Source organism: Zonotrichia leucophrys, chromosome 1, assembly GCF_028769735.1.
Source record: "Zonotrichia leucophrys gambelii isolate GWCS_2022_RI chromosome 1, RI_Zleu_2.0, whole genome shotgun sequence".
In the NCBI taxonomy this organism is placed as follows: domain Eukaryota; kingdom Metazoa; phylum Chordata; class Aves; order Passeriformes; family Passerellidae; genus Zonotrichia; species Zonotrichia leucophrys.
Genome location: NC_088169.1, coordinates 107386182 through 107414032, shown reverse-complemented (window position 1 = coordinate 107414032; position 27851 = coordinate 107386182). Strand labels below are relative to the sequence as shown.

At 39.4% G+C, this 27851-nt stretch overlaps 1 protein-coding gene across 5 annotated transcripts in view; it reads right to left on the bottom strand.

The window, feature by feature from the left end:
* Positions 1-1784: 1784 nt before the first annotated feature.
* Positions 1785-27851, bottom strand: part of ROBO2 (roundabout guidance receptor 2) — a 1045391-nt gene continuing 1019324 nt past the window's right edge. For 3 of the 5 annotated variants that reach the window (XM_064726828.1, XM_064726837.1, XM_064726863.1), the window contains 4 exons: positions 22214-22384; positions 15625-15888; positions 9768-9968; positions 1785-8439 (listed from right to left, as the gene is read on the bottom strand). In XM_064726828.1, coding sequence (XP_064582898.1) covers positions 8438-8439; positions 9768-9968; positions 15625-15888; positions 22214-22384 — 638 coding nt within the window. In that variant the 3' untranslated portion in view covers positions 1785-8437. The remainder of the gene's footprint in view (positions 8440-9767; positions 9969-15624; positions 15889-22213; positions 22385-27851) is intronic. The other 2 variants (XM_064726845.1, XM_064726854.1) reach the window with 2 other exon arrangements.

Below are 27851 nucleotides of genomic sequence, written 5' to 3'. Positions count from 1 at the left end.
AGTACTTTTACTCTTAAGTTTCCAATTAACTAATTGACATCAGTTTCTATTAAAATCATGCCTCCTGAATCCCTCCATGAAATCAGAAGTGGAACATATCAGCAATGAAAAGCTGAAAATTGTGCCTCTTCTCCCTTATGGGTCTAGAGGAGAGTGCAAAGTATATGAAAATATGGAAAAGGTTATTCTTTGAATATTTTTAGTGATAAGAGTTTGTGAAATCACTTCGGGTTTGGGTAACCCTCAAAAGATCTAAAGGAACATATGAACTATAATAAAAGGTAATTCAAAGCCCCATGTTTGGAAACAGGTTTTTAATGTACCCAGACATTTGTGTAGAGAAAATCAGAATGTGTTTGCATGTCCCAGGGCTGGAAAGTGCACAGAGTAGAAAGGGAGTCCATGGGAGGAAAAAATCTGCCCATGTATGACAGAAACAAATCCTTCATCTTGATTCAAGGAAAGACTAAAATTCTCCCCCAGATTTCACCAGACCCATGATGTACTTGCAGGTCATCACTGCTCAGAGTGCCTCACTGTTCCAGCTGTTTTAAGGTGCATTTCTGTGCTCACACTGAGGCAGGGAATCACATGTGGCACAGCAGACACGTGGCCAAAATCCTTCTGCAACTGTGATCATTCCCCTGGATTTCCCAGGCTCTGGATGCAGGGCTGAGCCTCTCAAATCAGGACTCATCCATCAGTGGCTCTCCCTTAGTTACAAATGCTCTAAAGGCACCCAGTGACCTAGTTTAAACTTAAACCTCATACTCCACATAGATATAATATGAAGTGAACTTTTATACATCCCCGAGTGTGACGTGTCTAAGATATCTTTCTGGGCATAGAAGGACTAAAATAGAAAAGCCTCATTATGTGCCTAACAACAAGGTAGAAAATATGCAGATGAAGTTTATGCCTGGTGGGAAAAGAGAAGGAAGAAGGGGGTGGGTAGACTGAAGGTAGTTTGAAGCCTGTGACAGCAGTGTAAATACAAAATATTTATTTATCAGTGTCTGCAACTCACTGTGAGATTTGAGGGACTGGGAAAGGAATGGCAGAGGTTTATTTTAAGTACAAACTGGAGTGGGTGACTGTCATTTTAAGATTGGGAGCAGGGGAGACAGGTCTGCGGTAGCTTGGGAGAGCAAAGTGTTTCAGGCAATTGGTGATTAATTGTACTCTGCTATGCCACATCTCCTTCTATTAAACCTTAGATGGCCAAATCTGTTTCCTAATTGTTTTTGTGTTTCTCAGTCTTCTTTTGTCTTGCATAGGAGTAGGCAATTTCTGTGCCATCAATATCTCATTAAGGTGCCTGGGATCTGAAATGCCTTGCTTTGTTTTTAATTTTGTTTTCCAGGCTTTTTGCAACATTTTATGACACGGCATTTTTTGTTTGCTGGTTGCGGTCCATTTAGTCTCTGGCATTCCCTTTCCCCAGGTTATAGCTTTATTTGTTTCTCTGCCTGTTGGCACTCGAGGTGTATGTAAATTATTGTTGCATGCTTCAGCATCATCACCGATTGCTCTTCATTTCCCCTAATGACAGTCCCATCTGAATGCTGGTGCCTGCTCAGGTCGTACATGTGTAGAAAATAACTTCAACTCATCCGTGAGGTCTTTTAAAATTTTTTCTTACTTTTCTTTTCACCCTCTTTCCTGTTGCTGTTTGCCTCAGACTTGTATTCATGAGGTGAGGATAGAGCTGCATGCTTTCTGCCTAGGGCAAAATCCTGCTGCCACTCGTGCAAGAGGAAAAAGGAAGGGCATTCACACAAATAGCTAATCAAAGGGTTTTTAATGATACTCATTAGGAAAGAAATTCATTAACAAGCCAGCACAGAACATTCCCTGAAGGGAGAGTGATGTTACTGGTCACATCAAAGTCCCCACCTGACTAACACCTTTATTGCTGTTCATAGTAAGGCCAAGTTAGCAGCAAAATCAGTCGCATTCAGTTCCTGCCAAGCAAAAAGTCACCAAAGCATGGTCATAGAAACTGGATCAATTCTGGTTTACTAATAAAAATGGCTTTTCAACTTTTCACAGCGATGTATATAGTTTAGCACCCACCACTGATGCTTTTGGATTTATACAATTTTGCATTTCCTACCCTTCACTCTTTCTCTCTCTTTTATTTGGGTACCTGTGACCACGTGTTGCCCATGGCAGGGGTGCAGTCCTGCCGCACCACAAACCTCAGCTGGGTGGATGCCAGTGCCCTTTTTCCAACAGAAGTCTGCCAAAGGCAACCTCATGGCAAGGTTGAGTGGGGAGCTCCTCTGAACTGTGGGCAGATCCTCCACCCAGAAATAAAACACGAGTGCAGGCCTGCCAGAGCTTCCCCCACTGACCAGGACAGATGCAACCTCTGAGCATCAGGGCTATTGCCAACCAGCAGGTGTAAAACTGCCTGTTTTTTACGCTCACACCATTACTTACCTAGAAAAGGGACTCTATTTTTCTGCCAACTCATTCCTAGAGATTAGTATCGGTATCTTGGGATGCTCATTTGCTCTGTAAAAATTGGGTTTTTTAAATAGACTGGAGAAGAAATCTCACTTTTATTGCATTGCCCTGATACAGCAGAGCTCAGTTATTAGAACAAATTGTAGCAAGCAGCTTCCTGGTTGTTATACCCACATAATTACCACGGGCTGCTACATGAAACCCTGCTTCACTCTTATGCTTAGAGGCAAGATCTCCATTTTGCAAGGACAGAGCAAGTTCTATTATGCATTTTACTGCCAAAGGAGGTCAATTAACTTTAATTGGTTCTAATTAGCACTTGCTCAAGCTGTTATATTCTTTACCTGCATCCGAGTGGCTCTCCAAGTGCTGCACAATGGATTCCTGCTTTTGAACACAAAGGAGAATTACTAATGGCATCCTTGAAGGCAAAAGATGCACTGATCAGCATGAATGTGGAACAAATATCAGCACAAATAGCAAGCCTTTTTAGAAAAAAAACCCCACAAACATTTGTGCCCATCTGGCTTTGATCAATTGAACTGAATGCAACTGTGCACCTTGTTGCTTAAAGTTAGAACAATGTAAGTACACAAATGCCATTATTCTTTACCATAACTTCTTTACAGATGAAAGTACTGGAAAATGCAAGGGGTGAGAGGGTGCAGGGACAGTGTTACAGTTCTGAAAAAAAACCAAATGGATCATTTCAAAGGTAGCCAAAACAAAATACCAAGAAAACAAAAGAATTGTCAAACGTACATCTGAAATGCTGTTTTCTGTGATTTTTGAACATTGTTTTAAAAGCTTTGTATTAAAGTGAAAGGTTTAAGTTTGGGCTTTTCTTTTTTTTTTGATTTTTTTTGCATTCTCCTACAGCAAGAGGAACAACCTCACTCTCCAGCATAAACCATCTGAGCGCTCAGGATGTGCTGAGAACTCAGCAGTGAACTCAGGACTGCCTACAACAGACTGAATAAGGAGCCACATACCAGAAGAGATGCTGCAATGCTGAGCTCTGCTCTAGGAACTTATTTTCTGCTCAGGTCTTCCTGGATGTAGCTACACAGCTAAATACAGTCAGGTCAAAGAGGAATCTGGTCCTCACACCAGCTGTGGAACTCAGAGCTACCTCTCCTCAAATACCCACTGTGCATGTAGGCATGGCCCTACATCTCCTGTGTGTCCCATGAGACATCTGTGAGCTGTTTCTGTTAATTTGGGTGAAGGAGAGTTGGCAGGAAGGAGCTCAGTCCTGAAGGGAGGAGGGGAACCAGCGAGACACAGCAGAGCAGATGTCTGCTGCCACTGCTCTCCTGTGTGCCCCTGAATTAATAAAGCTTTTATCCATATATCCAGCCACTCAATGCATGCAGAGCACCTCCATGGCTCTTCTGCTCTTGCAGCCTCCATGCCAAACACCCCAGATCCAGGGAACAGCATCAGCACTGAGTGCACTGAGGGATGGCAGTCCCAAAATGTGAGACACACCAAAGAGAGCTCAGTGCAAACCCCCGTGGTGCCTCAGGCTTTGAAAACCTTCCCTGCCCTGAAATCTCCATCCTCAGAGAAGTGACCTTCCTCCAGGTGCTGACCTGCCTGGGATGCACTGAGACCCACTGAGTCTGGAGCCACCAGGGCTGTTCTACCCTGAGCATTCTCCACTCTCACCAGCCTGGATTAACCACACATCTAAAACAAAGCACCAGATTTAGTGTCCCCAGGATCTAGGCCTCCTATGGACTGTGGGTAATTTGTTTTGGTATGCAAAGCAAAAGCAATGAAGTTTATACACATCATTGCTTGTACTGTTCAAAATTGCATGTGAAACTGTGGTGGACTTGGCTGTTTCTAAACCAGTATGTGTTACTTATTTTAGTATTCCTTTTTCCTGCTATTTGAATTTGCCTCCTAAATGAATGGTCCGCTCCCCACATGGTTTTTAAAAACAATTTATTTTTTAGCTAATGTGTTCCAGATAGATGGAACACAAAACATGTGTTAAAAAAATTAAAAATTAAATTAAAAAATCCTCCCTCAGCAAAGAAGTACCCCCAAATCTTTACAAAAGGTCAACTTTTTTCTTTCTAGTTCCCCTGCTAAGACTCCACAAGGCCATTAACCATAAAAAAACCCCAAACTGCATAAATTGTAGACAAGCCAAAGGAGCTGCCTGTAATTTTTTTCTTTTTTAAATTGAAGTTCCTGCCAAAATCTCCCCCAGCCCTATTCCCTTTCCTCTTTCAGTTGTGAGGACTCTTTCTCAGCCTCAGTACACACCTCTTCTCGTGGCTGGCAATGCATGGGCTGAGGCAAGCATAAACCAGCATATAATTATTTCAAACAGTCATGTCTTCCTTTTGCACTGGTGTGCAGTTAAATTAACATACTTAAAAACATTCCATGCACCTTATCTTTAGTACTTTTCCCAAGGAATGGTGTTTCTGTTGCATCTCAGGTGACAACCAAAAGGTATTCTAAAGGTTTACTGACTTGGGTATGTGCTTGAGAAACAAAGGGGAAAAAAAAGAACATCAAAAAAGGAAATGTCTGTTTCTTGCATCACTGAAATGGCTGCCCATACAGCAATACACCACTGAAGCACATGGAACAATTCATTATTTGGTCCTTCAGCCCTCCTGCATTTAAAATTGAGCATGTATTCAGCACAAAGATCAAGAAAAATTGACCTATCCGTACACTTTGGGGTATTGTGTACTGGGTTGGCAGTAGCCCCACCAGTAGCACGCCCCAGGTCTGAGGGTTCAGACCAGGTTTTACACCTCCACTGCTCTGTGGGCTTCAGGCAGAGCCAGCCGTGCCTCCTCAGGGCCTGCCCGCACTGAGGGAACAGCTACAAGCAGAATATTCACTGGAACAGCTGTATCCGTGTCGTTACAGAGGTACAACTGCTCCAGGAGAGACAGGACATTAAACAGAAACCCCTAGGACAGGCAATGCTTGCCACTGGCTTAGTTCAAAAAACAGTGTATAAAATGTTCCTTGTCACCTGTAAGTGGACAGTGATGATTATAGCTCAGTCTATGTTATTATTGCCTGATTTTCCCTGTTTGGGTTTTCACATATTGACTCCTTACTCAAGGTCTTTTAACATAGATTTGAAATGTGAATATGTTTTATTTTTCCCCAGTAAATATACAATACACACTTCAACAGTACTATTAACCAACTTCTTATGCCAATTAAACTTTGCTGCACTAACAATACCAATGAAACACATTAAGAGGTCATACTTTTTCGTGAACAAACTGTAGCCAATAAACAGTTTTTTTAAAAAAAACAAATTAAAAAACAATTCTAAGTGCTGCCACAACATCCCTTTTCTTTAAACACATTATTCACAATAAATGTTTTCATTTTTTTTAAAAAAAGAAGAATACTTCTTTTAAAATAGTAAATTAAATGGCATTTTAAAAAATATGTACTGTGGTTCATTGGAAGTACACTGTATAGAAAAGAGAGAGAGAAAAAAAAAGAAGAGACATCACCTGTAAGATAATGGAGACACTTTGCCATACACAACAACACCTCATGTAATATTGTAAGCAAATTATTAATGAACAAAAATGTACAGAAGCAGATGGACAAGTTAGTGAATATCATGGTACTGAACAGCTTTAATACTGACACACATTTACTTTCCAGTGGAAGAGATAAAACACATATTTGAAAGGAATTGGAATGGCTTTATCAACCTCTAAAGATACTGAATTTTGAATAGAACAGAGTGAGTAAGGTGTTCCACCAAAGCTCAGCACAAGCTTTTGAATTAAATGGGGAAATAACAACTATCAGTGACTGAGTTAAACATTTTCCAGAGAATTAAATTGGAATTGTACTCTAAATAGTCTTCTCTTCATATGGTATATACCAAAATAAAAACCATGCACATGTAATTATGCTGCATTTTCTGTCTTACTTGAACATTTTTGAACATTTTGAAGTTATGTTTTTTACTATAGTGTTTTAACAAGCAGGAAAATGGCATATACTCATTGGTCACATACGTAAATAAATTCATACTTTTTTTCCTCAACTTTTTTTTTGTTTTCAACTTGCTAAATAACACATCTTGACCTTAAGGGAGCTAACTAGCATTTTTCCTTATTCAATAGTGCTGAGTTATAGTTGATGGCTGTCGTGTTTTATCTTATCATGGAACAAGTTAATGAAATGAAAAGCAACACATATTTAGCATTGTAATTTACTTTTCTAAAATTCTGCCATGACAAAAAGTGTTCTTAATACTGGTGAGCTCCAAGGCAAAATATAAAACAACATAGACTGGTTATATGAAAAGGGTATTCAATGGAAACTTGTGTTCATGGTCAGATAACTAACAGAAAAAAGCTGTAAGATGCGATATTTAAATTAAGCATCAAAGTAATGGGTGGGTTAGCCACACACAATATTCTAAGAAAAGCTTGAGAATTTATTCTTTGAGATTTGAGAGGTAAAGAAGACTTGGACAAAGTCATGAAAATTAATGAAGAGACAGGATGCTGTCATTAATGTCCACTTACAGAGTCTAGTTTATTCAAAAAGTGTATAAACATGCGTTATTTCCTCATCATAGTAGAGTTTGAAGCCACTCACTAAAACACAGGTCAAAGATCTCCTTTTCTTATATCCAACTTTTTGGATGTATTGTATTGCCAGAAATATACTTAATGCAAGTCAAAAATAATTTGACCATTGCTTTCCTTCCAAAACTGAACATTTTACTACAAATTTAGTGGATCCAACTTCAGCTATTGCAGGCTTCAGGTATGGAACAGAAAGGGTTGTGTAGACTGCATCAAAACAATTAATGTCATGAATTTCAGTGGTGCAGCTTTATCCTCTATACTGTACATGTATTGGAAAGATGAAATAAGATACTCTGACATTTCAATTTTTTGGAAGCAGCCTGAATATGTCTTAGTAATAAATTTCATTCTTATCTTCTTACTAGGTATTCCTTGTGTTTATGTGGTTTGTTTCTCCTGAAAAATCTCTGTCCTATGTTTTGGGCTGAAAAAATTAATGGCAATAATTCCTTTAAAACTGCAAAATAAAAACAGCTTTAGTGAAACACCTTAAGTTCTTTTATTTGTAGCAAGATTTGTTTTTTCTTCCCCTTAGTGGCATGGGATGGCTAAAAGCAGATACTAAGGGTATCACTCTAGTGAAAGGGTCTAGGCCATCTCATGCTACCTTCAGTTTTCATTTTTACTCTTTAATCTCACACTTCCAACTTCTGACCCCTTCTTAAATAGGAAGAGCAACTATGTTGCTTGCTTTTAAAAGGTTTAAATCTGTCTCTAATGTCTTCACTGACATCAGTTTTGCCTGTCACTTTCTCATTTCTACACCCCAATGGAAAACCACCTAACACACTCCTTTACATCCAAAGTAGCTTACAGGATGTAAACCTTCTTCACACATTCAGTCTCTTTTTTTCTTCATGTCATGAGGAGTAGAGTTTTGTGCTTATCACCAAATAAAATTGCAGTGCAAACTTTAAACATAAAAGTTACACAATTAAAAGTTAATATATGGCACCACAGCCTATTAATTCACATATAGTACAACAGACCAGTAAAAACAGACATGAATATGAACATAGCTAAAAAGAAGGTGAGCTTGCATAGCAATGCAACAAAAGAAATTATATACAGAAGGAAATCCTTTTAATCCTGGAGGGTGATTTTTTTTTCTTTCTTTTTTTTTTTTTTATATACTCCTGACAAGGAATAGTTTAAGGTGGATGGTGTATTAAAGAGAAGAACACAAGTAAAGTATCTGTGGGATATGTGTGGCTGTGTGTCTTTACATTGCATTTACAGTTCTTTTAATAGTACATAAATAAAGAAAATGTTCATTGCACTGTTTAGTGTCATCACTTCCATGAGTTCAGACCTGATGGTCCATCAGAGCAGCTTGCAATGTGTCTTCTCAACTACTCTATAGAGAGAAACAAAAGAGAGAGAAAGAGGTTGTAATAAGGAGAAAAAACCACACAAAATAAAGCCTATGGCAATATTACTGCAGCACAGGATGAATATTCAATAAGTTGTGAGAGCAGGGTTAATTGCTTCTAAGATGAAAAGCGAGGGATGCTAAAATTTAGCACTTACCAACACCACATCTGAGAGTGCACATTTCAGGGCTCCTGGGTCACCATTAGCTCTCTTACAGCTACAGGGCAGTGACTGCCAGGAGCTGCTGAGGGTTTGGCTGCAGCAAGAGGAGGCAGACATGCCAGCAGCTCCGCTGCTTTTATGACCATTAATAAGTTTATTAAACACACCAGTATGCTGAATATGCTGGGGTTTTGATGTTCTTTCTCAAACAACAGAGTCAAGCCTTTGGGCAGCTGGTACTGCCAGCATATACATAGCATCAACATGGTTTCATAAAAACTTTAACAGATATTGAATGATAATATAAAACAATTTTCCTGTTCTGGGATACTGAGGAAAAAAGTGGAGATATGAAACTGAAAAACTGGGGTACACAATCAACAAAAGAGGACCTCCATCTAAGAGAATACTTCTCATCAAGCAACAGGAAATTAAGGAGAAGGCTGAGGAAATCTGTCACTGGCATTTCCAAGACAAGCACTCTATACTTTGCCAAAAAAAAATTCCAAGTTACTAGAATTCCTTCTCTGTTGGAGATTTTTTCAGAAATGGCTTAAAAGGCAGCTGTGAGGAGCAAATTCTCACAGCCTGTTTCTGTAAACAACTAGGTTCTCAGGGTTCTCAGACAGTTTTCTCATAACAGGTAAATATTCTATCTTTGGCTGTTTTGGGAAAGTAAGTTTTGAGAACACAAATCTTGGTAGTGGAAACAAAAGGAGGAGTTGAAGTTTTCTCTACAGCCTATCGGGAGCTCAGATTTTGCAATATGCATGAAGTGAATTAGCACTGCTATAAAAGGTGTCTAATTTGATCAATAAACTGGAGTCGATGCTGACCAACAAAGGTGGGTCGTCTCCCTTCACTTCAACACTTTTCAATTTTCCCCATGCTTCACTAGCATTACACACCCAGAGATGTACCATGTAGGTAACTTTGGCATGGCTTACACAGATTTGAACTGTTCCAAAGCAGGGAACAGAAGGACGACATTTGTTTGCCATCACATGCAATACGCCTCAGAAGGCAAAAAGACCTGGACAAAGATTCATCTGATTATCACACACAACTTCCTACTCCCTTCACAAGAGACTTATCATTTTTTTCTCTTATCTATTTGTGAGTTTTAACTGGAGCTGGAGGTAAACTTACATAATTCACCAGTAAACTGTCCTTGACTGTTTGCTCCCACATAGCCTATATCGAGAAGGTCACTGGCATTGCGTTGGTGACCCCCTCGCAAGACTTCACCTTTTCTGGGTCCAGTCGATCCTTTAGAAGAAGATGTTCCTGAAGAGCTGTGGCCACCAGGGGATGGGAAGTTGGGTTTACTATATGGTACGAGTGCCTCTTCTAGAAAAGCAAAACAAAGCAAAATAAATACCAATGAAGTCCCAGAAGTAGGAATAAACAAGCTATTCATTTATGCACGTCATATCCATTCATATCTGTCTTTTCTCTTGCTTTACAGCATAACAATTTTACATAAGAAAACACACAACTTAGAGTTGTATCCCAAGGACAGAGAAGCCAGCATGAATTTAAATCTTGCTTCCTTGTGAACTCCTAAGTCAGTTTGTATTAATTATAAGAAGTCTAGATTCATTATGAATAAGAGATCATGAATCATAGATACTTTAATAAAAATAGGTGAACACACAATTTCCAAAACAATGAAGCTATGATTAGATTTTTGCTTCAAGCCTACATAAATGTGCTTTTTCCTTTTCTTTAGCTTAAATTATGGCAACATTACCCCAAACAGTTTAGATAAAGAACGACAATACCAGCTAATTTAATTAGCTTCCAGCAACTCAGTAATTTCTAACGATGCAAAGTACACTGACAATTTTTTTTGAACTGGTGTTGAATTACATTGGAAAATATTATATTGTACATTGCAGTTGCAATATTTGGAGCTGATAAATAATCCTGCAGCTTGTTTCATGTTCCATTATTGGCAAAAGGCTTACTTTTGCTCACTTGGATTCTTTTTCTGTGAAGACCTGCAATAATGAACTGCTTTCAAAAGCAGGATTAATGGCAATAAGGCATAAGACTGTAAGTCTTCATATAGCATGAAGTAAAACAAGACATCACTTCTGATTAGTGTTTCCTGGAGATATTGTTGTAATAACCCAAATCTAAGAAGCATAACAGCAGAACTGATTTAACACTGAAATAGAAGCACTATTTTATTTCTTTGCTGTGCATGATCCACTTTTGCCCTCTTGGAAGCTGAAGGAAGAGATCTTGCTAAATATAGTTTGAGTCAAGAAAGAACATGAGTATATATGCCTAACCTCAAACACAGCATTGTCCCTTCTGAAATCAGTGGGATTTCTACTCTTTGAATCCTGCCTTTTTTCAAAGGGAATTTAGGTCCAAAGGGTTTTCTTTATTTTGGTTTTCCAATTGTCTTCACTCTTAAACAACCTTTTGAGGAGAAATGGACTTTCTTTGACAGAGGGCAGGAACACAGAAAGAAAAGTAGGTGGGGATGGTTGGAAAGAAAGAGGAGATAAAAACACTTTTATTCACAAGCTTGAAGCCTTTGCAAAGACTGCAGGAGAGGCATAATTAACTTAGAGAAGTGCAAAATGAGAACAAATTTGTGGAAGAAACGCAGAATTTTGTTGTTTGCCTACAAGAAAGTAGGATGTGGGGATTCCCCACATGAGCTGCCAGTGAACTGAGCCTGATTTTAAGTTAAATCTGTTGCAGAAGAGGGCAGGCAGCTGACTTCTTTCCCTGCCAAAGTATCTCCCTCTGGTCCTGCCAAGGGACCAGAATTCTGCTGCAGGACGTGAGGGCATTATCAGTGTTTTGTGCTATGACTGTGTGCTGTCCTTGCTGAAAAAAAAAGAAATTCTTGAAAGACTCTGTAAAATGGCATTTAACAGGCACAGTCTCTCCTAAATTATGTTACTTGCTTTTTTATATATCAAGACCTAACAATGGAGTCAGATGCAAACCTGGTTTCCAAAGGCTGGCTAAAATACGGAACAGTTTGCATTAAGGCAGCAATAAAGCAAGTGGCATAAATCAGTTTAGCAGAAAGCTGGATACATTTTTAAAAGATGAAAACAAAAGTCACTAACATAGCAAAAGAGTTGGAAGATGACATATATAGTCAATTGATTTGTTTTTCTAGCTGGTGGACTCAGGATAAGGCCTCCTTCGGGTTCAATGAAATATTGAGGAAAAACGACCATGAATAAATATAAAGTGCATTATCATTATAGAGCATATGGTATGTTAAATTATCTGTTGAGTCCTCAGAAATAAACATAATCCAGAAAATAAGGAATTGTGACATAAACAAATGCTAGGTTTTATACAACATTCTAGCACACAAAAAGTAGTTGTCTCCAGTCCTGAGAATGGGTTCACATTTATTAAATTCTCCAAACAGTGCCCCATGTCCAGGCCTGCAAAGAATATGGGGAGGTTTTGCTGGTGCCTTACTCTGAAATACTGAGCAATTAATTTGAAGATATAATTCTAGCCCCTGTGAAATCAGGATGCGTGTGTAAAAATGTTTTTATACCTCAGAAAATAAACAAAAGGGTTTTCCTGCTATCAAAATCATTGCAACCTGATCTAGCACCACTTTGGAGCTGAGAATGTCATATTTGATGTGCTTTAACTCCAGTTCCACAATGAAGCCACTGCCAGGAACTCAGTGATCTTGTTTATACTGAAAGCAACCAGCGGAAACAGAGATCCCAGACTTAGGTATTTTTATTCTATTCAACTTCAAACTAAAGGTCTTGCTTTCAAAATTTCAAGTCACAGCTTGGTAACATCTGAATGAAACCCCCTAAGTTGCAAATTATCTATTTTCTAGAAGCTGTTAACTAATACTAACAACTCTTCCTTGGAAATGCATTGAAAACTGGGACAGAATGGATTGCCAAAGAACTATGCCATTAATAAAGGAAAAGGGAAGAAGCACAATTAATATTATTAAACCACCCAAATTCAGTGTTATAAACCAGCATCACTCACAACAGTAGCCTTTTTAAAATCTACCAGAGACAAGAGTGCAGAGCAAGAAAGCTGCAGTGCAAGAGGCTGGAATGAAAATGCAGATAGAGAGATATGAAGCCCTGGCCTGTTTTGTGTACAAACTTTGTGAACTCCTCACACCAGGATAAACTCATAGCATCTCCTAGAGGCATCCTTTTTTATGCATAAAGGATATGCACTTGCCCTCAGCATCCTGAATTTGACAAGAACAGGATACCTGCAACCACTTGAGTGTAAGGCACTGGAAGTGTCAAGATCAAGTTCTGTTTGTTTATGGACAGATAAATGCATGCCCTGCAGGATGGGAAGTTTACTACTGTATGAGCTCTGCATCTCAGAATAAATGACAAATTCTATTTACACACTTGTGATACAGAGGAAAAAGAAGGGACTTCTTTGTAAGAAAGGTCAGAGAAGCATCCTTAACAATTTCCAAGGAAATGAGAAGTGTAATGTATATTTGGGTTATTTTCAATGTGTTTCTGTATCTTCTAAACTGCAATTAAAATTGCCATTTCACCAAGCAGCATGAATTTCACACACTATTTTTAAACTGTGACTTCACATTGTGATTTCAGAACATGAACAGCCACTCACTTGTTTATGCAGCCAACAAATTAGGGGGTTATAACGGTACCATTATTGTTATTTTAAAAAAATATGAATGGCATTTAAAATATTTAAATTTTTAATACAGGTAGCAGTATTTTCTCTAGGAGGACTTTACTCAGTAAATCCTGTCCCCATGACAGATTTGTCTGCACACTGCTCTTCTTTTTATAGTATGTCAATGGCACTAGTGTGTTAGATTAACAAGGAGCTTTAAGAGTGAATAAAATCAGGAAAAATATGGATGATAAGAGTACCTCTAGTGTGACTGTGGCAGCTACATACATAAGAGAAGAAACAGTGCAGCCCTACAAAAAAACTTCACATGCAGTATAATTTTTTGTTTAAATCTTATTTGTCCTCCTGTATCACTCTAATCGGCACTGCACTGGGATGAGGTGATTAATGGGTTAAAGAAAACGCCCTAGGATAAAAGAGCAGCTTTTACTTGAGGTCAGGCTGAGAGAGGGAAACTGTGAATATTGTAGAAATCCAAGTCCAGCCTAGCATCACCTCCTGTGCACATTTGTGCAGACTTGAAATCCATTTAGGTGCTAAAGTCAGCTTGGGGCAAGGTGCAGGTCCTGCATGAAAGTGAAAACCTGCTCTGTCATCTTGATGGGCCTAAGAGATGAATGCTACCTTTTCATAGCCTAGAATAAAGAGAAGAGAGGGTTTTTAATGCAGCTGAAAGGAATGTCAGTAGCTCAGAAGGATCAGCCTTCTTGCAGACACGTAAAAACTGCTGCCAACCCGGAAGCAGGTTGAAAGAACTGGAAAATATGGCCCTATATGTATAAATAAGTACATCTAACAAAAGATTCTCTAAAAATCTCTCTCCTTCCCTGCTGGCCTGAAACTGTTCCTATTTTCTCCATCACTACGCTTGAGAACATTATTAATTTCCAGAAAACTGCAAAGAGTGCACCGAGTCAGGCACTAATGAGATTTCATTGATGCAGGAGGGAAGACAGCTGGATCACAAGCTCCCATTTCACTTTGCCTTTCCTTATTTTCCAGCCTGACCCTCGCCAGCGCTCTCCAAGAGAGGTGTGAGCTGATCCCAGAGCCCAGCACAGAACCCCTTGGGAGAGGGGTGGAGCAGCCCTCTGGGAATCTCTGCTGGTCAGAGTGACCCTGACATACGTACAAGTCTCTTTTCCCAGCCTGGGAGTCAAAGGAGGAGTCAGGATTCCTCGGCTGTGGCTTTCAAGGTTGTTTATAATTTCTTATCTATAACATTCTTTCCCTGGCCTGCTGAGGTCCGTTCAGCAGGTCAGTCAGAGGCACACTGACCACCCCAAGAGGCGGTGTTGTCTTTTATACTAAAAACTACGTGCACATTATTTACAATAATTTCCCAATATCTATCAACTATATTAGTGTGTTCCTACCTGTTGGGGAAGATGAAACAGGAAAGCCTTACAAATATGATTGTCTGGCAAAAGATTATGACAATATAGAAACTACAAGTGAGATTGAAATGAAAGCAAGTTTTGAGATACCTCAGTTACTGAACAACTGGAAAACAATGGTGTGGCCGGCTGAAAGTAATCCCCTTTTGATGAAACAATACCCTCTGCAAGCAGGCAGGTCCAAGGGTCAGAGCAAACCCTACTAGCTTAGCAGAAACCTTAAAAAAGTCATTTTTAAGGTTTAAAATATATCACAGTATGGTAATGTAGTGATTCCTATAGGCTGTATGTAAATGCTATAAGATTTGTATATTGTACTATATTGGTTAGTGAGAATTAGAATATTCAACACAGAAGAAGATTTATTGTATTGTAAGGAGAACCTCACTCTCTTACCCTTTTACTCTCTTACCCTCTCATCATCTCTACCCCTCTCTTCTCTCAGGCCTGCTCTGAGCTGTGGCTGGCAGCTCCCAGCAGGGCCCTGCACCCAGGCCCTTTGCAACAAACCCCAAATTCCACAACCTGGCTTCAGAGATCTCTCATCTCTGTCTGTCCCGACCATCCTACCCCCCAACGCTCCTACACTACCTTCAACCAATCCAAACATGCCAGCATCGCAAAGAACACAGAGGCTAGGAAGAAGGAGATAGAAGGACAAAACACGCCCAAATTCCTCCATCTTGAGACCCTGAGCCCCCATTCTAAAAACCCCAAAAAATCTACTTTTCACCCTGTGACAAACTAACTGCCATTCTAAAACTCTCTAGACTTGTAATCCTTCATATAAAGGTGGTAAAATGGGTCAAATTCAAAGTCACAGGGGTCTTGGGCTCTGTGCCAGGGTCTCTGAGCCCCCTGGCAGGGGCTGGAGCCATCCAGGACAGCCAGAGGGATGTCTTGGCTCCTGACACAGCCCCTGCCTGGCCTCGGCTGGTGCGGCGCACACACACCTGATCCGAAGGCTGCTTTGTGTTGGGCTTTCCTGAAATCCTCTTGGCGGTCTGCAGAGCTTATCCACTCCTGGGCTTGCCGCTGCCACTCTAGTGATGTCCTAGCGGGCCGGTCCAGGGAGCTCTTTGTGTCATCTACGTTGGCTGCGGCGTGCTGCCTCTCCAGAGAGCTCCCCTTCCTCTCGGCAGAGCCTCCGCGCTGGCCGGGCACTATGGGCTGCCTTAAACCCTGACCGGGGGGCGGGTCGGGTGGTGGTGGAAGATCTAAAAAACGTGAATAACATTCAGGTGAACTGGTTTTCTTCCTTTCAACTGAAACAGGTCTGTTTTCGACACTGAAAAGTGCCTCATAAATGGTATGAGCCACTAAGCTGGTTTTAAAAGGAGGAAATTCCATGTTAATCAGAATAGGGTTTCGACTTCTGCTAGCTCTTTATTCTGGTTGCTGTGTTTCTACCTCTTCCTAACTTCCATAAAGATCCATAGGCTCTGAGCCCTGACTTACACTTCCAAGCATGGGACTGTACTCCAGCTGTTTTGTTCAGTAACAGCAAGGAATTAAGACAGGCTGTGGAAAAATGACCTGTCCGTGCCAGCTGACAATTTCCCTCTACCCTACTGGGGCTCTCTTTGTCCTGGTTTTGGGCTATATTACATTTTGAGGTGAGAATTTCATCAAAATGAATAAAATGCCACAAATATTGGGAAAAATTACTTGTGAAGCCTACTGTCATTGAAAAAGCACCAGTACATCTGAGACCAATGTGTTTAAAACATTGTTTGGAACCACCAAACAATGGGTGAGAATTTTAGTCAACGAAATGAAGAGCTGGACTCTTCAGAGACTAGAGGATGGCCACTCTTAAGTTTAGCTGTCCTGCAAATATTACCAATTAAAACACAATTTCAGCTAACAGAAAGACACTTGCCTGGTCTTTAACAACTTCTGTCCTTTTCAAGTTTGTGACTTAGACTACTAAGATGCTTAGAATTGAAGGTCAACCTTCTAAATACATTTGTGGGGGCAAAAAGTGCACTTTTTTATGAGTCCACAACCCAAGGTAATTATAGATTCAGGACAATTCTAATTCTAAATGCAACTTTTCATGTTAATGATATAATAGACTCAACAGTCCAGATTATTTAAAAGAAAAAAAAATCAGAAAATTGAAGCACCTTTAGTATCATTATGAAAATTCTTCTATATAATATACACATTTTTTACAAGGAACAGTTTTTGATATTTCTGCTTTGGGGCAATGGATAGCCCAAGTAAATCTCTGCAGCCACACCAACTTCACAAAAACCTGTGTCAGCTTACAGTAGATTTGGATCTGACCTGTTTTTTAGTCCTTTCTACCTTACTGTGTTGTGAAGGTTTATCAAGGAATTGAACTTGGCTCAGTAACAGGCATGGAAAAGTAAACCTCTGTTTTGCCTGCAGGGAAGTCTGATGTTTATAACTGTAGTGCAACTGAAATTCATTTTATAAATTGGTCAGGAGGCCTTTAGAGGGAGTTTATTTCAAAGTCTCTAATCCAGCTTTATATAATACTTTATATAACGCTACACAGATTTTTTTTTTTCATGTCCTTGCTGTATGAGGTGATACTTATACCTCACATATGGAACAGAAATGCTTCCAAAGTTGCTGGGATGTCATTCCAGTCAACACCATCCATTACAGAAATATGAGATTTGCAGGTTTTTTGTGACTTCAAGAGAAAAAAGTTGCACCCAGTGATGCTCCTGTGCCTTTACTCACAGCTGCAGTGCTGTGCCCCAGATTAAGATAAGCACCCTCTGGCAAGAGCAGCCTTTTAATAATCTGTCAGAGAGCTTGGTGCATGCTTTATGTTCAGCACTAATTTATTTGAGAAATTTTTCGTTATGAATATAGATGCGACCTTTCATGACAATGACTGCACTTGAGTTACTGGAGGTGGAAGCAGGAGGGTATGGGAGCTTGCCAATGTTAAAATTGCTTTATAGTGCTGGCTTCCAAAGTGGCATTTCTTATAATTGATTTTATTGCCATCATAACCAGTTAATGTACAGAACCACAACACTGGCATCTGCTTATGCAATCTGAAATAGAGATCACTGAAGTTGTGATTTATAAGCACTTTGTGGAGATGCATTGAATCCAATAAACACAGCCATAACATGACATGGGACTATGCAATTTTCCCAGATAAAATATTTACCGTTCAATATAAGCAAAATTTTCAAGTAGTAACATAGGAAAGTTAAAATTATTGCAGTATTAAACTTTAAAAAGACTACCCTACTTCAGAAATTGCTGTCTAATAGTTGTTATTAATTAGATACTTAAAAGGAAAGAAGGCTTGCACCTAAACTATACTGCATGTTCTAGAGCTGGCTGCAACTCCTGGAATTACCATAGAGTTATGGTGTTCATCTACTGCTAACCTGATTATTGCTTTTATCCATCCACAAAACAAGCATAAAGACTGACTTATGCATAGAAGTGAAATGAAACACCATGTTTGTAAATTTCCTTGGGTGCTTTAAACCTATGGATGAGCTGAAGAGAAAAATAAAATCTATCTTGTAATGAGGCTTCACAGAATTCTAGAAGAACTACAGGTACTTTGGAATTAACATAATCTGGCTCTGGCCTGAGTACAAATTTACTGAACTGTGTTACAAGTGTCTCAGAAGATCTGTAAGAACATCTACTAATTGTAGCCAAACATCACCTGGCTAAACTGTTTGTTTCTTCACCTCCTTACTCAGTGTGACAGCCACAGCAACACCTACCTGTCCTTTTCAATAAAAGTAGCTGGGAGGGAGCTTCATTTGGAAAGGTGGCTTTCGATTTGCTCTACAACTCACATCCTGCATTGTAAATCTTGTGCCTCAGTAAATAACAGTATTTTCTTCTCCCTTGCCTGGATTGATAGAAAGATCCCATCTGGAGTCATGAGTTTGAGACACCTTTGAGAGCAGTCTTGCCTTGCCTTGGCTTTTCTACCCCTGATAAGGGAGTAACAGATGTCAGCTGAGTTAGAAGCCCCAGATCCTCACAAGGAGACAGATTACCACATAAAGGCAATCACGTCAAGCATTCCATCATGTCAATCCCTTCAGAGAAGTTCTGAATTTAGAAATGTAGGGACTTCAGTAGGATTTTCAGTGAGGATACCCAGAGTGGTAACACTGATTCACCCTACTTCCACCTAAATCTCATTTATCCTTCAGGTGGCAGGGAAAATACCTGAAAGCCTGCACTGAGCCAGTAACTTTCTAGGTCAGTAGGATGTCATCCAGACTTTCATTCTGAAGCCTCTAATGGCAGGATTATCAAACCTGCAAGGCAATTCATAAGTACATTGGTGGGGAGGTGATGGTCTTATTGATTCAGTAATGGAGGGATTGTGATTGAGGAGCTGTAGGACACCAGAGTGCTTGATAAGGGGGAGATGGATTTTCAATCTGGGATTACTCCAGCCCTTCTTTAGAAGGCAGAGCACTGGCTAAATGATTCAAGCAGCAGTCAAGGTTTGGCACAGCTTCTCATTATTAACTGGAAAAGGCAGCAAGTTAAAGAACCTATAAGGACACACCTTTCTACCTGTGTCAGTGATTTCTTCTCATAGGAGAGATAATTACTGTGACATTTAATAAGCCCCTGAAACACCTTGCAGCATCAGAAGGTAAGTATTTTCTCAACATTAGAAATTATTTTTAACACACAGTAGGAAGTCAGTAGCAAGGCATGGTAACATAAGTCTTATGTCCCAGCTCTCCTTTTCAAACCCTAAGCATATTTCCCTTCTGCCTCCTCTTTGATTTTTTTTTTTTTGCATATCATGCTCAGTTAAGGAAGGGCTTTTAAGTTCAGTCACACAGTTACTGTGCTGCAAACTACATGACAGATTCCACTGTTTTGCTATTCTTTGTTGCTAGGAAAACAAATTATTCCTAGAGCACTAACACTAAAACCTCTCAGGGTTTTGTTTGGGGTTTTTTTTTTCCATTTTTGTTTTTGTTTTATAGTGGACTGTTAGCTCAGATTGAAAGTTTTGACCATCTGAAGGATTCATAACATATTCTTCCTCTGCGGATTTGCTGTTGTCTCCATAGTCTTTCAGGATGTGGAAGTGAAAAAACAAGTTGTACAGCAAGACAAATATGAAGACTCCATCTAGAGTCAGTCTCTAGAGGCTTCTGACCTGCAGCTGAAGGAAATGAAGAAGCAGGGTTTTAGGGGATTTGTGTGGATTGCTGTCAAAACTAAGCATGAAGTTGAGCCCTCAAATGCTTACACGGTCTGAGATGTGTGTGCTACGTGTTAAATATTACAGTTTCTTAGGTCTTTTGCACTGTCCCACATGGTTACAGTTAACAAGGAGGAAGCACTCAGGATGTGTATGGGAATGGGCAGAGAAAGCTGGAGCTTTCTTAGTCAATGAAAATTGAAAATGACAGACATCCGGCATGTGATGAGACTTAAACACAGGATACCAGGACTCATCCAGATTGGGAATTTGAAAACAACTGGCAAACTAAGTATATTCTCACAAGACAAATCCAAGAGGAAGCAGTTATAAGGCGATGGATTTGAGACATCAGAAAAAACAGAGAAAATGTATAGTGATGCTTTTCACAGAAATCAGGATGGCCCAGGGCTGAATGGACTGGCCTGGATTAGGGCTTGGAATTGCTGGATCTATCCGAGGCTCTCCTCCTTCCTCTTTCTAGCTATAGCTTAAGCATAGTGATACTGTCTGTCACTGTAAAGTTCATTGCAATATTCCCCAGAAAGCACCCAGTTGCCATTTTTAATTTCTGTGAACCAGAGATTCCTAAATTCAATTGTTTACATACATGCAGGTGGCAGCAGCAACTTCTAGCTTCCTTAATTGACAAATGATCTTTTGCAAATTTAACTATGACTCAGACTTGACATTACACTTTAATGACTCATATTCAGTAGGAGTTGAAGCAGAAAACTGCACCATTTGTGTTTGTTTGTTTGTTCCTGCATTAATACAGGCTGGGAACTGTTCCTCTATTGCTCCAGGACATTATACATTTTTGCAACATAAAGCAAAAATTTTAACTAGGTTTATAAAAGACAAATATTAATCTAATGGCATCCAAAAGCTGTTATGGTTATTGCCCATGTCTGAGAGGTTGAAGGAAATAATATATCATTGGTGTTCTGATTTAAATACATGAAAAAAACTCCAGTAAGATTAGTATTTTATTACGGATAAATATAAAGTAATAGGAGTTTCCTCTTTTAAAATTAATCTTAAAATTGGATATCTTTCACTTATTTAAAACAATGCCAAATTTTATGATGGAGTCACTCTCTGAGGAGCCCCACTTCCATCTGTCTCATGACCTGAACTGGATCCCCATTAATTTTCTGCTATCCACACTATTGTAAAACACTTCTGTAGCTAGAGTATTCAGAAGCAGAAGGATTAGTGTCTACCACACTGAGTGCACTACAAGCTCACATGTATACAGAATTTGTGGCCTAAGATGCTCATTCAGGGTGACAGGATATGGCACTCAGAAAGGTTAACAAAAGATGTACAACAAGAGTATGGCCACCTCTAAAAGTGACATCCATAACTTTGCAGTTACTGTTCTCAAAGGCACATCTATTCAAAGGATCTGTGTAATAGAGAGGCCTCTGTAATATATCCACAAAAGGAGGGAATTAATGTTTAAAAGAACTTGGATCAATAGGAGCAGAATCTAAGCTACTTTAAGCAGTTTCCACAAATAGTATCACAGGTAGAATGAGCCACAGAGCAAGAAATGTAACAATAACCCCTTTGGTAAACACTCTGATCGTTTCAACACCTACAGGTGCAAGGCCAGGGATCAGAAGAAATGAGGGGGAGGTAGCAGCTGGCCACCTTCCTATCCAGTCTTACTCAAAAACTAACTTGTGACTTTTGCCAGGCTCAAGAAGGGTAGACAAAGAAAATGGAAGAAAGAGCTGATCTTAATTATTAGAAGAGCAGAACAGACACGCCTGAAATTTCCAGATGGGAAGTAGTCGTAAGAGAGAAGTGGAGATGTAAAAGAGGGAGACACAGTCACTGAGGTCAGTGGATGTCAGGACTGGAGCAGCACAGACAAGAGGTGAGGCAGAATCATGGGAAAACATGGCACGTGTTGCTGTAGCTGTTGGGTGCCTGTCAAAACCAGCACAAACCAAACAAGTCCTGTGGGAGCAGCTCTCCGCTTCTCCTTAGGAATTCATGGCATACACCTACTGCTAGTGGTGGCTACTTTCATAAAATGTAAAATTACAGGCCATTTTTCAACATCAACTCATGTGCTATGCAGTCATTTTGGGGTAAGATTTATACTGAGATCTGAGAAACCCTAAGAGATGACAACATGTCCAGAGCAGAAATGGGGAAAGGCTCCTCCAAGCCCCGCACTGCCAGAGCTCCAACACTGCTCACACAGCAACCTGGGGAGCCCAGCTCCACCAGAGCAGCAATTGATATTGCTGAATTGATATTCCTGGAAAGTGTGTGCCTTGTCCTGCTGTGCACAGCTCCTGTAGCAGGTTTCCCTGCCCAGCACTCACCGTCCGTGATTCCCTCGCGGCGATGAGGCAGAGGGGGCTGCTCCAAACGCCCGCCCTTGTGTTTCTTCGTGGGCCTCTGCCTCTGACCCTGACTGACAGCGGCACTCGTGCTGCTGTCAGTAGAGAAAGGACTGCCTGGCCGAGGTCTCTGAGAGGAAGAATATGCTTTGCCTAAAGAAGAAAAAAAAAAAAAAAGGGAGAAACCAGAAGAAAAAATGTTATTGCCTTGAAATGGGCTGTTCTATTAATGTCTGCTCTGAAACATTAAATCAGATCTAATTCTCAGAGGCAGGCAAGTGTCCCCCCAAGGTACCCACTGATAACAACTGCTTTGAGACACACCACAACAAGTGAAGTAGGGAAACTTGGCATTCTTTTGTCTTTAACTTCCATAATTACAATTATTCCATCTGTTACGATAAAACTACTGTATGCCATGTAACTCCTACCTGCTCTGTGTGCTGAGCAGATGTGTCATAACAACTCCTCAGCCTTGAACAGGGAAGGAAAACAGTTCTGCAATCATATCAAATTTATCTCCTCCTGCCTTCCACTTTCATGTTTTCTGAACCAGATTCTCATTTTAGGGCCTCCCATATGCACTGTATATCTGGAGTAACTCCAGTGAGATAAACATAACTGATTTTGCAATGTAGCTCTGTAGCACTGTATACTTATAGGCTCTCTTTTCTCAAGAAATAAAAATGGGGGCATATTTAAATGCTAACATTTCCAGTTAATTTTCAGTACTTTTATTTTTTAAAAATATCTATTGTGACCTCAGATTTATTTATATATTGTTTTATATCTCATATATATAGATATATGTGTATATGTATATAAATATATATATATAAAAAAATTATATATATACTATTCAAGCTATGTGATTTCCCTTAAAGAAATATCTTTGATGCTGTTCTATGGAACAGATGATTAAAAGCCTTGGAATTTAAAGAGCACAGTTCATTTACTACATTCACTTTCTCTTATCCTGATATTTTTTATTCTGTTAACTAGACAATATTTAATGATAACTGATGAAAAGTAAAAATCACCATGTTTGACTTTCTTTTGTTCATGTGTATGTCGTTCCTGCAAAATTTTGGAGATGCTAACATCTTAATTCATTTAGAATTGATAATTAAAACTCTTACACATTTTAATGCTATCTGTAGCGGAAAATGGATAAGCTAGTCCAAAATTCTGCTCTTTCAGTGCTACTGTGGCCCCAAATGGTGTAAGAAATGATAGAAAGTGGCAAAATGGGTAATTTCTATTTTTCTGGTCAAGTGGGCACATGATAGGAAGGAGGTATTTTTATCTTCTGGTTAACTTAGATAATGGTCTACCCTGTAAGGGGTTATGTTTTCTAGTAAAACCTTCCAATAGATGTGCTTACTTCCAACAAGCTGTCACATACAACCTGATCTAAAAAACCTAACTGGGAGTAATATGCAGAATATGCAGCCCAGCATCCTACTTGAAACATTCTCAGCACCAAGAGCACAAAGTGAAAAAGTAGCCATAATCTCTCTAACATGTTGTTTCACATTAATCCATACATGTTAGGATAATATTTTACTATTTGATTTCAGAGATTTTGTGACTGTCTCAGGCTTCATCTTCTACCTTCTGACTGTTTTGCACCCTGAGGAGGGCACTGCTCTCAGGCAGGCTTGTCCCCAGCTGCCCATCTGTGCCAGCTATCAGAGGTCACCAGGTCACCATATTTCAAGCCCTCATCTGGACATTCCCTAACCCTCCTCTACAAAAAAAAAGAAAAAAAAAGAAAAAAAAAAAGAAAAAGTCCAATTGAATTTATATAGTCTGAAAGTAATGCCTTTGCTAACCTAGCTCATTTTAACTGAAATTGGGTTACAGAACCCCCGCCCAAGCAGCTAATTCTGGAGCTGGGAGAAAGCAAGGAATAAGCATTTGGGAACATGAACCTCTATAGCTGGCACAGCTGCAGCCAGACAAAGACAAGTGATCAAGCCCTTTTTTCACAGATAAGGATAACACAGCAGATGAACACAGAAGAAATATTAAGATTTCATTTAAAAATTAAAAAAAAGACTCCTAATGCAAAGAAATTCAGATGTGAGCCTGAAATTCCATTCCAGCTCACAGCACGCTGCACAGATGTTTTGCAAAAATAAACTCACAACTAGTGAGTGCAGGACACAGATTCTTCACACTTACTCTTTTGACTAAAGAAAAGTGATTATTCATTCAGAATGCTGGTTTTAAAAAGAAATAGACACCAAACATTCTCTTTTATCCACTCAGGAAAATGAGGTAAAATAAATAGCACTGACCTAAATCATACATGGGGCAAACACAAATGATGTGCAGACTCCCATAGCACATTTTTCAATGCACTTAATAACTTATTACAGCCTCTTGTATTTGTGTGCAGCCCTGCCAGTAAGAACTGCTGAGCAGTGTCAGACTTTCTGCAGCAGATTTAGTGTGTTTAAGTGGAGACAAGGATGAATCCACTAATTCTTGATTTAATTTCCCAAGGGTGTTAGAAAGGAAAGCTGTTTTAACTTTGTGGCAAATCACATGATGGCTTCTGGAAACTGGAATCAAAGTGTCTGGCAGGAGAGACACATTGCATCTGGATTCACCAGGGCCTCTCCTGCTTGGCAATCAAACATTCCCACGTGAGGCTATCAAGCTGGACACCTCCTTCAGCATCTACCGCTGAGAGCATTTCACAGCTGTTCTAAACGGGTGGAAATGACTGTCCAGACTGCAGAGGAATAAAGAGTCAGGACCCTTCAGGGCAATGAGCAGGATAACCCTGCTGTTTCTGCACTGCCAGGCTCTGTGCTTCATTCTGGGGGGCTGGAACAGGGATATCTGACAGAGCCACCCCGCCCTGAGAGGTGACACATCCTGATGGCACCGCAGGAAACACGGGCAGATTTTTTGCAGAGAGCAAAAAAAACATTTGTGGATGTTTCTGTGAGGAAAAGGAGGGAGGGCTGTTTGCTTATGTGTGGGTTTTTATTTTATTTCCATTTTGCCTGCTGGATCATTAAGAGAGTAATAATCATAAAGTCTCTACCATGACTGCTGGATCCTTTTTTGCACCCTGTGCTCTAATGGTCTGTGAGGATTTACACACATACTCACTTTAAGTGCATTTCTGACCTAATCAAGCTAGGAAAATACAACTGACAAGGGGGCTCTCATCCTTTCATTGTAGTTTCCATTCACATAGCTACAATAAAAAAATCCTATTTATTTTAAAGTGTGTCATATTTATTCTGTGTTTGTGTATCCATTTACTTCTGTTCTGTTATGAGTGCGTTTTTGGTAGAAACTGCACTTCTCAAAGGTTTGATACAAGTGACAGTAGTTTTGGTGAATCTTTGCATTAAATTTTACTGGAACAAACACCATCAAAAAAAAGGTTGGAAAAGATTTACTCCTTTCATTCAGAACCTGGGAGACTCTTCAAGGAAAACATTATATTTTAAGTTATAGTTTGGCCAGATGTGTCCATATTAGATAAGTTTAAATCTACATGAGCTTATGAGTTTTCTTGTTTTGGTTTGCTTTTTTTTTTAATTTTTTTTTAAGTGATAAGACAGATTTACTCCATTTTATATTAATTGAGGGAAACAACTGAGGGCTTCAGCTCTGGTGAAATAATCTTTCAAGGATGACTATGTCTGACCAAAGCCAGTGGTAAAAATCCCAGTGATTTGAAAAAAGCTGGATTTTAGGACTTTGCCATCAACTCTTTCCTTTATTCCTAATGTTCCTAATAGAGAGTCCTTGCCATGAAGATATTGCATGCTGAAAGCCAACAGTTTTCAGCCAAAACATATGAGACTTTCTCTTAAATGCACACATTTTACTGAAGGAGAGACTTCATACCAGACCAATAGTCTAAAAATTTTAAATGATAGGAATATTATGGGACCTGTCATCCAGAATTAGCTGAGGAAGCATAACAAAAAATATCACCCAAGTTCATTCTCTGCTAGATTAGATTTGAGGACTTAAATAATTTGTTATTGTTGCTATTTTGACATGACTAAGGAAATGCAAATGTATCCTTTTCTTACCAGAATAAAGATAATATTTCCTTATATTTTTAAATAGAAATAAAACATATGGAGCTTTAAAAATAACTAAATTATATTTACTTTTCATATTTAATTTCAGAAGATTGGCTATTTTCAAATGTAATATCCACTTTACCTGTGTTACATTTTACTTGGCAGATTCAGGTGGCATAACCAAAATTAAATGGTATCAAAAGGCATTAACTTATTGAATTAAGGATTTTTAAAACCAGCTGTCAATTAAACTTTAAACAGTTTGTATTGTTAACAATCAAAGCACACAATTCACCCCATGCTCAGAAAAACTTCACAGAAAAACACACTTTTGCAGGATGAAATGCAACAGAAGAGCAGGGATGGAGGTAATAGTTTGAACGTGATGTTCATCACTGGAAATGTGAGTGATTGTGAGGATATTTTTCAGAAAGTGAAATCATCAAAGGCTGCAGGGCAGAATTAGTAATTTCTTCACCGAAATATTAAATGAGCATATGTCAGTAAATCCAGAGCAGAGTCAGCACTGAGGAGAGCTGCAGCAGACCAAAGGTGCAGATTAAAAGCTTGTGCTATTCACTACTTCAAACCACTAAAAGTGAAACACAATGGAAGGTTTGACTTAAAATATACCCAAAGAAGTATCTCCATCCACCCTATCCCATGCATGTTAGACAAGTGTGAGACACAACTTCACTGAGAGAAGGATAGGCAGAGTCACCCTCCATGCAGAAAGCATCACCTTGGAGTCTACAAACCTGTTCTTGTCAGGCTGGTTCCATGCAGCCTAAACCCAGCTTTATCTGCTGCTGCAACCAGTGCTTGTGCAAAAGTGCCGCTGGTAAAGATGGAGTCATCTGAGGAGCTACCTACACTAGATCTATGGCTAGAAAAGTTACGGTCCTCATCAGACGCAGAACCCCATCCATTTACCATTGAACCTAAAAACAAATGTAGGGCGCCAGTGAGTGGTGCACATCTCATAGTCTTTGTTCATCTAAAGCTTAAAGACCCACTTAATATGTTCTTTCTCAACAGGATACCCAAAATTCACTTGACAGAGCTTGGTAGAGAAGAGCAATTTTAATTAAAAATTAATCTAAATTAAAATTAATCTAAAGCTTAAAGACACACTTATTATATCCTTTCACAACACAAACCCCAACGTTTATCTGCCAGAGTTTGGTACAACAAAGCACTATCAAAGCTAGGTGGGATCTCATTCATAGCTTGCTCCACGTAGCTTCGCTCCTGTAAAAAAAATAAATAAATCTTCTCTACAAATGCGAAGGCTACACAGCAAATCCTTTCCAAAATTAATATTTTTTCCCTGCGATTGAGTTGAATGTGGCTGCTTTTGTAATTTCTGTTTTACCTGACTTGTTACAAATCAGGATCTTGTTACAAATCGGGATTGGCAAATATCTAGTTTGATATTTGCCGAACCAAATCTTAATTTTTGGACTGCATATATGTAAGTCTCAGTAGATATGGCTAAAGTCAGACCTGGGCTTCAAGGGCTATTCTGAACAAGACTGGCCACATGGAATTTTATC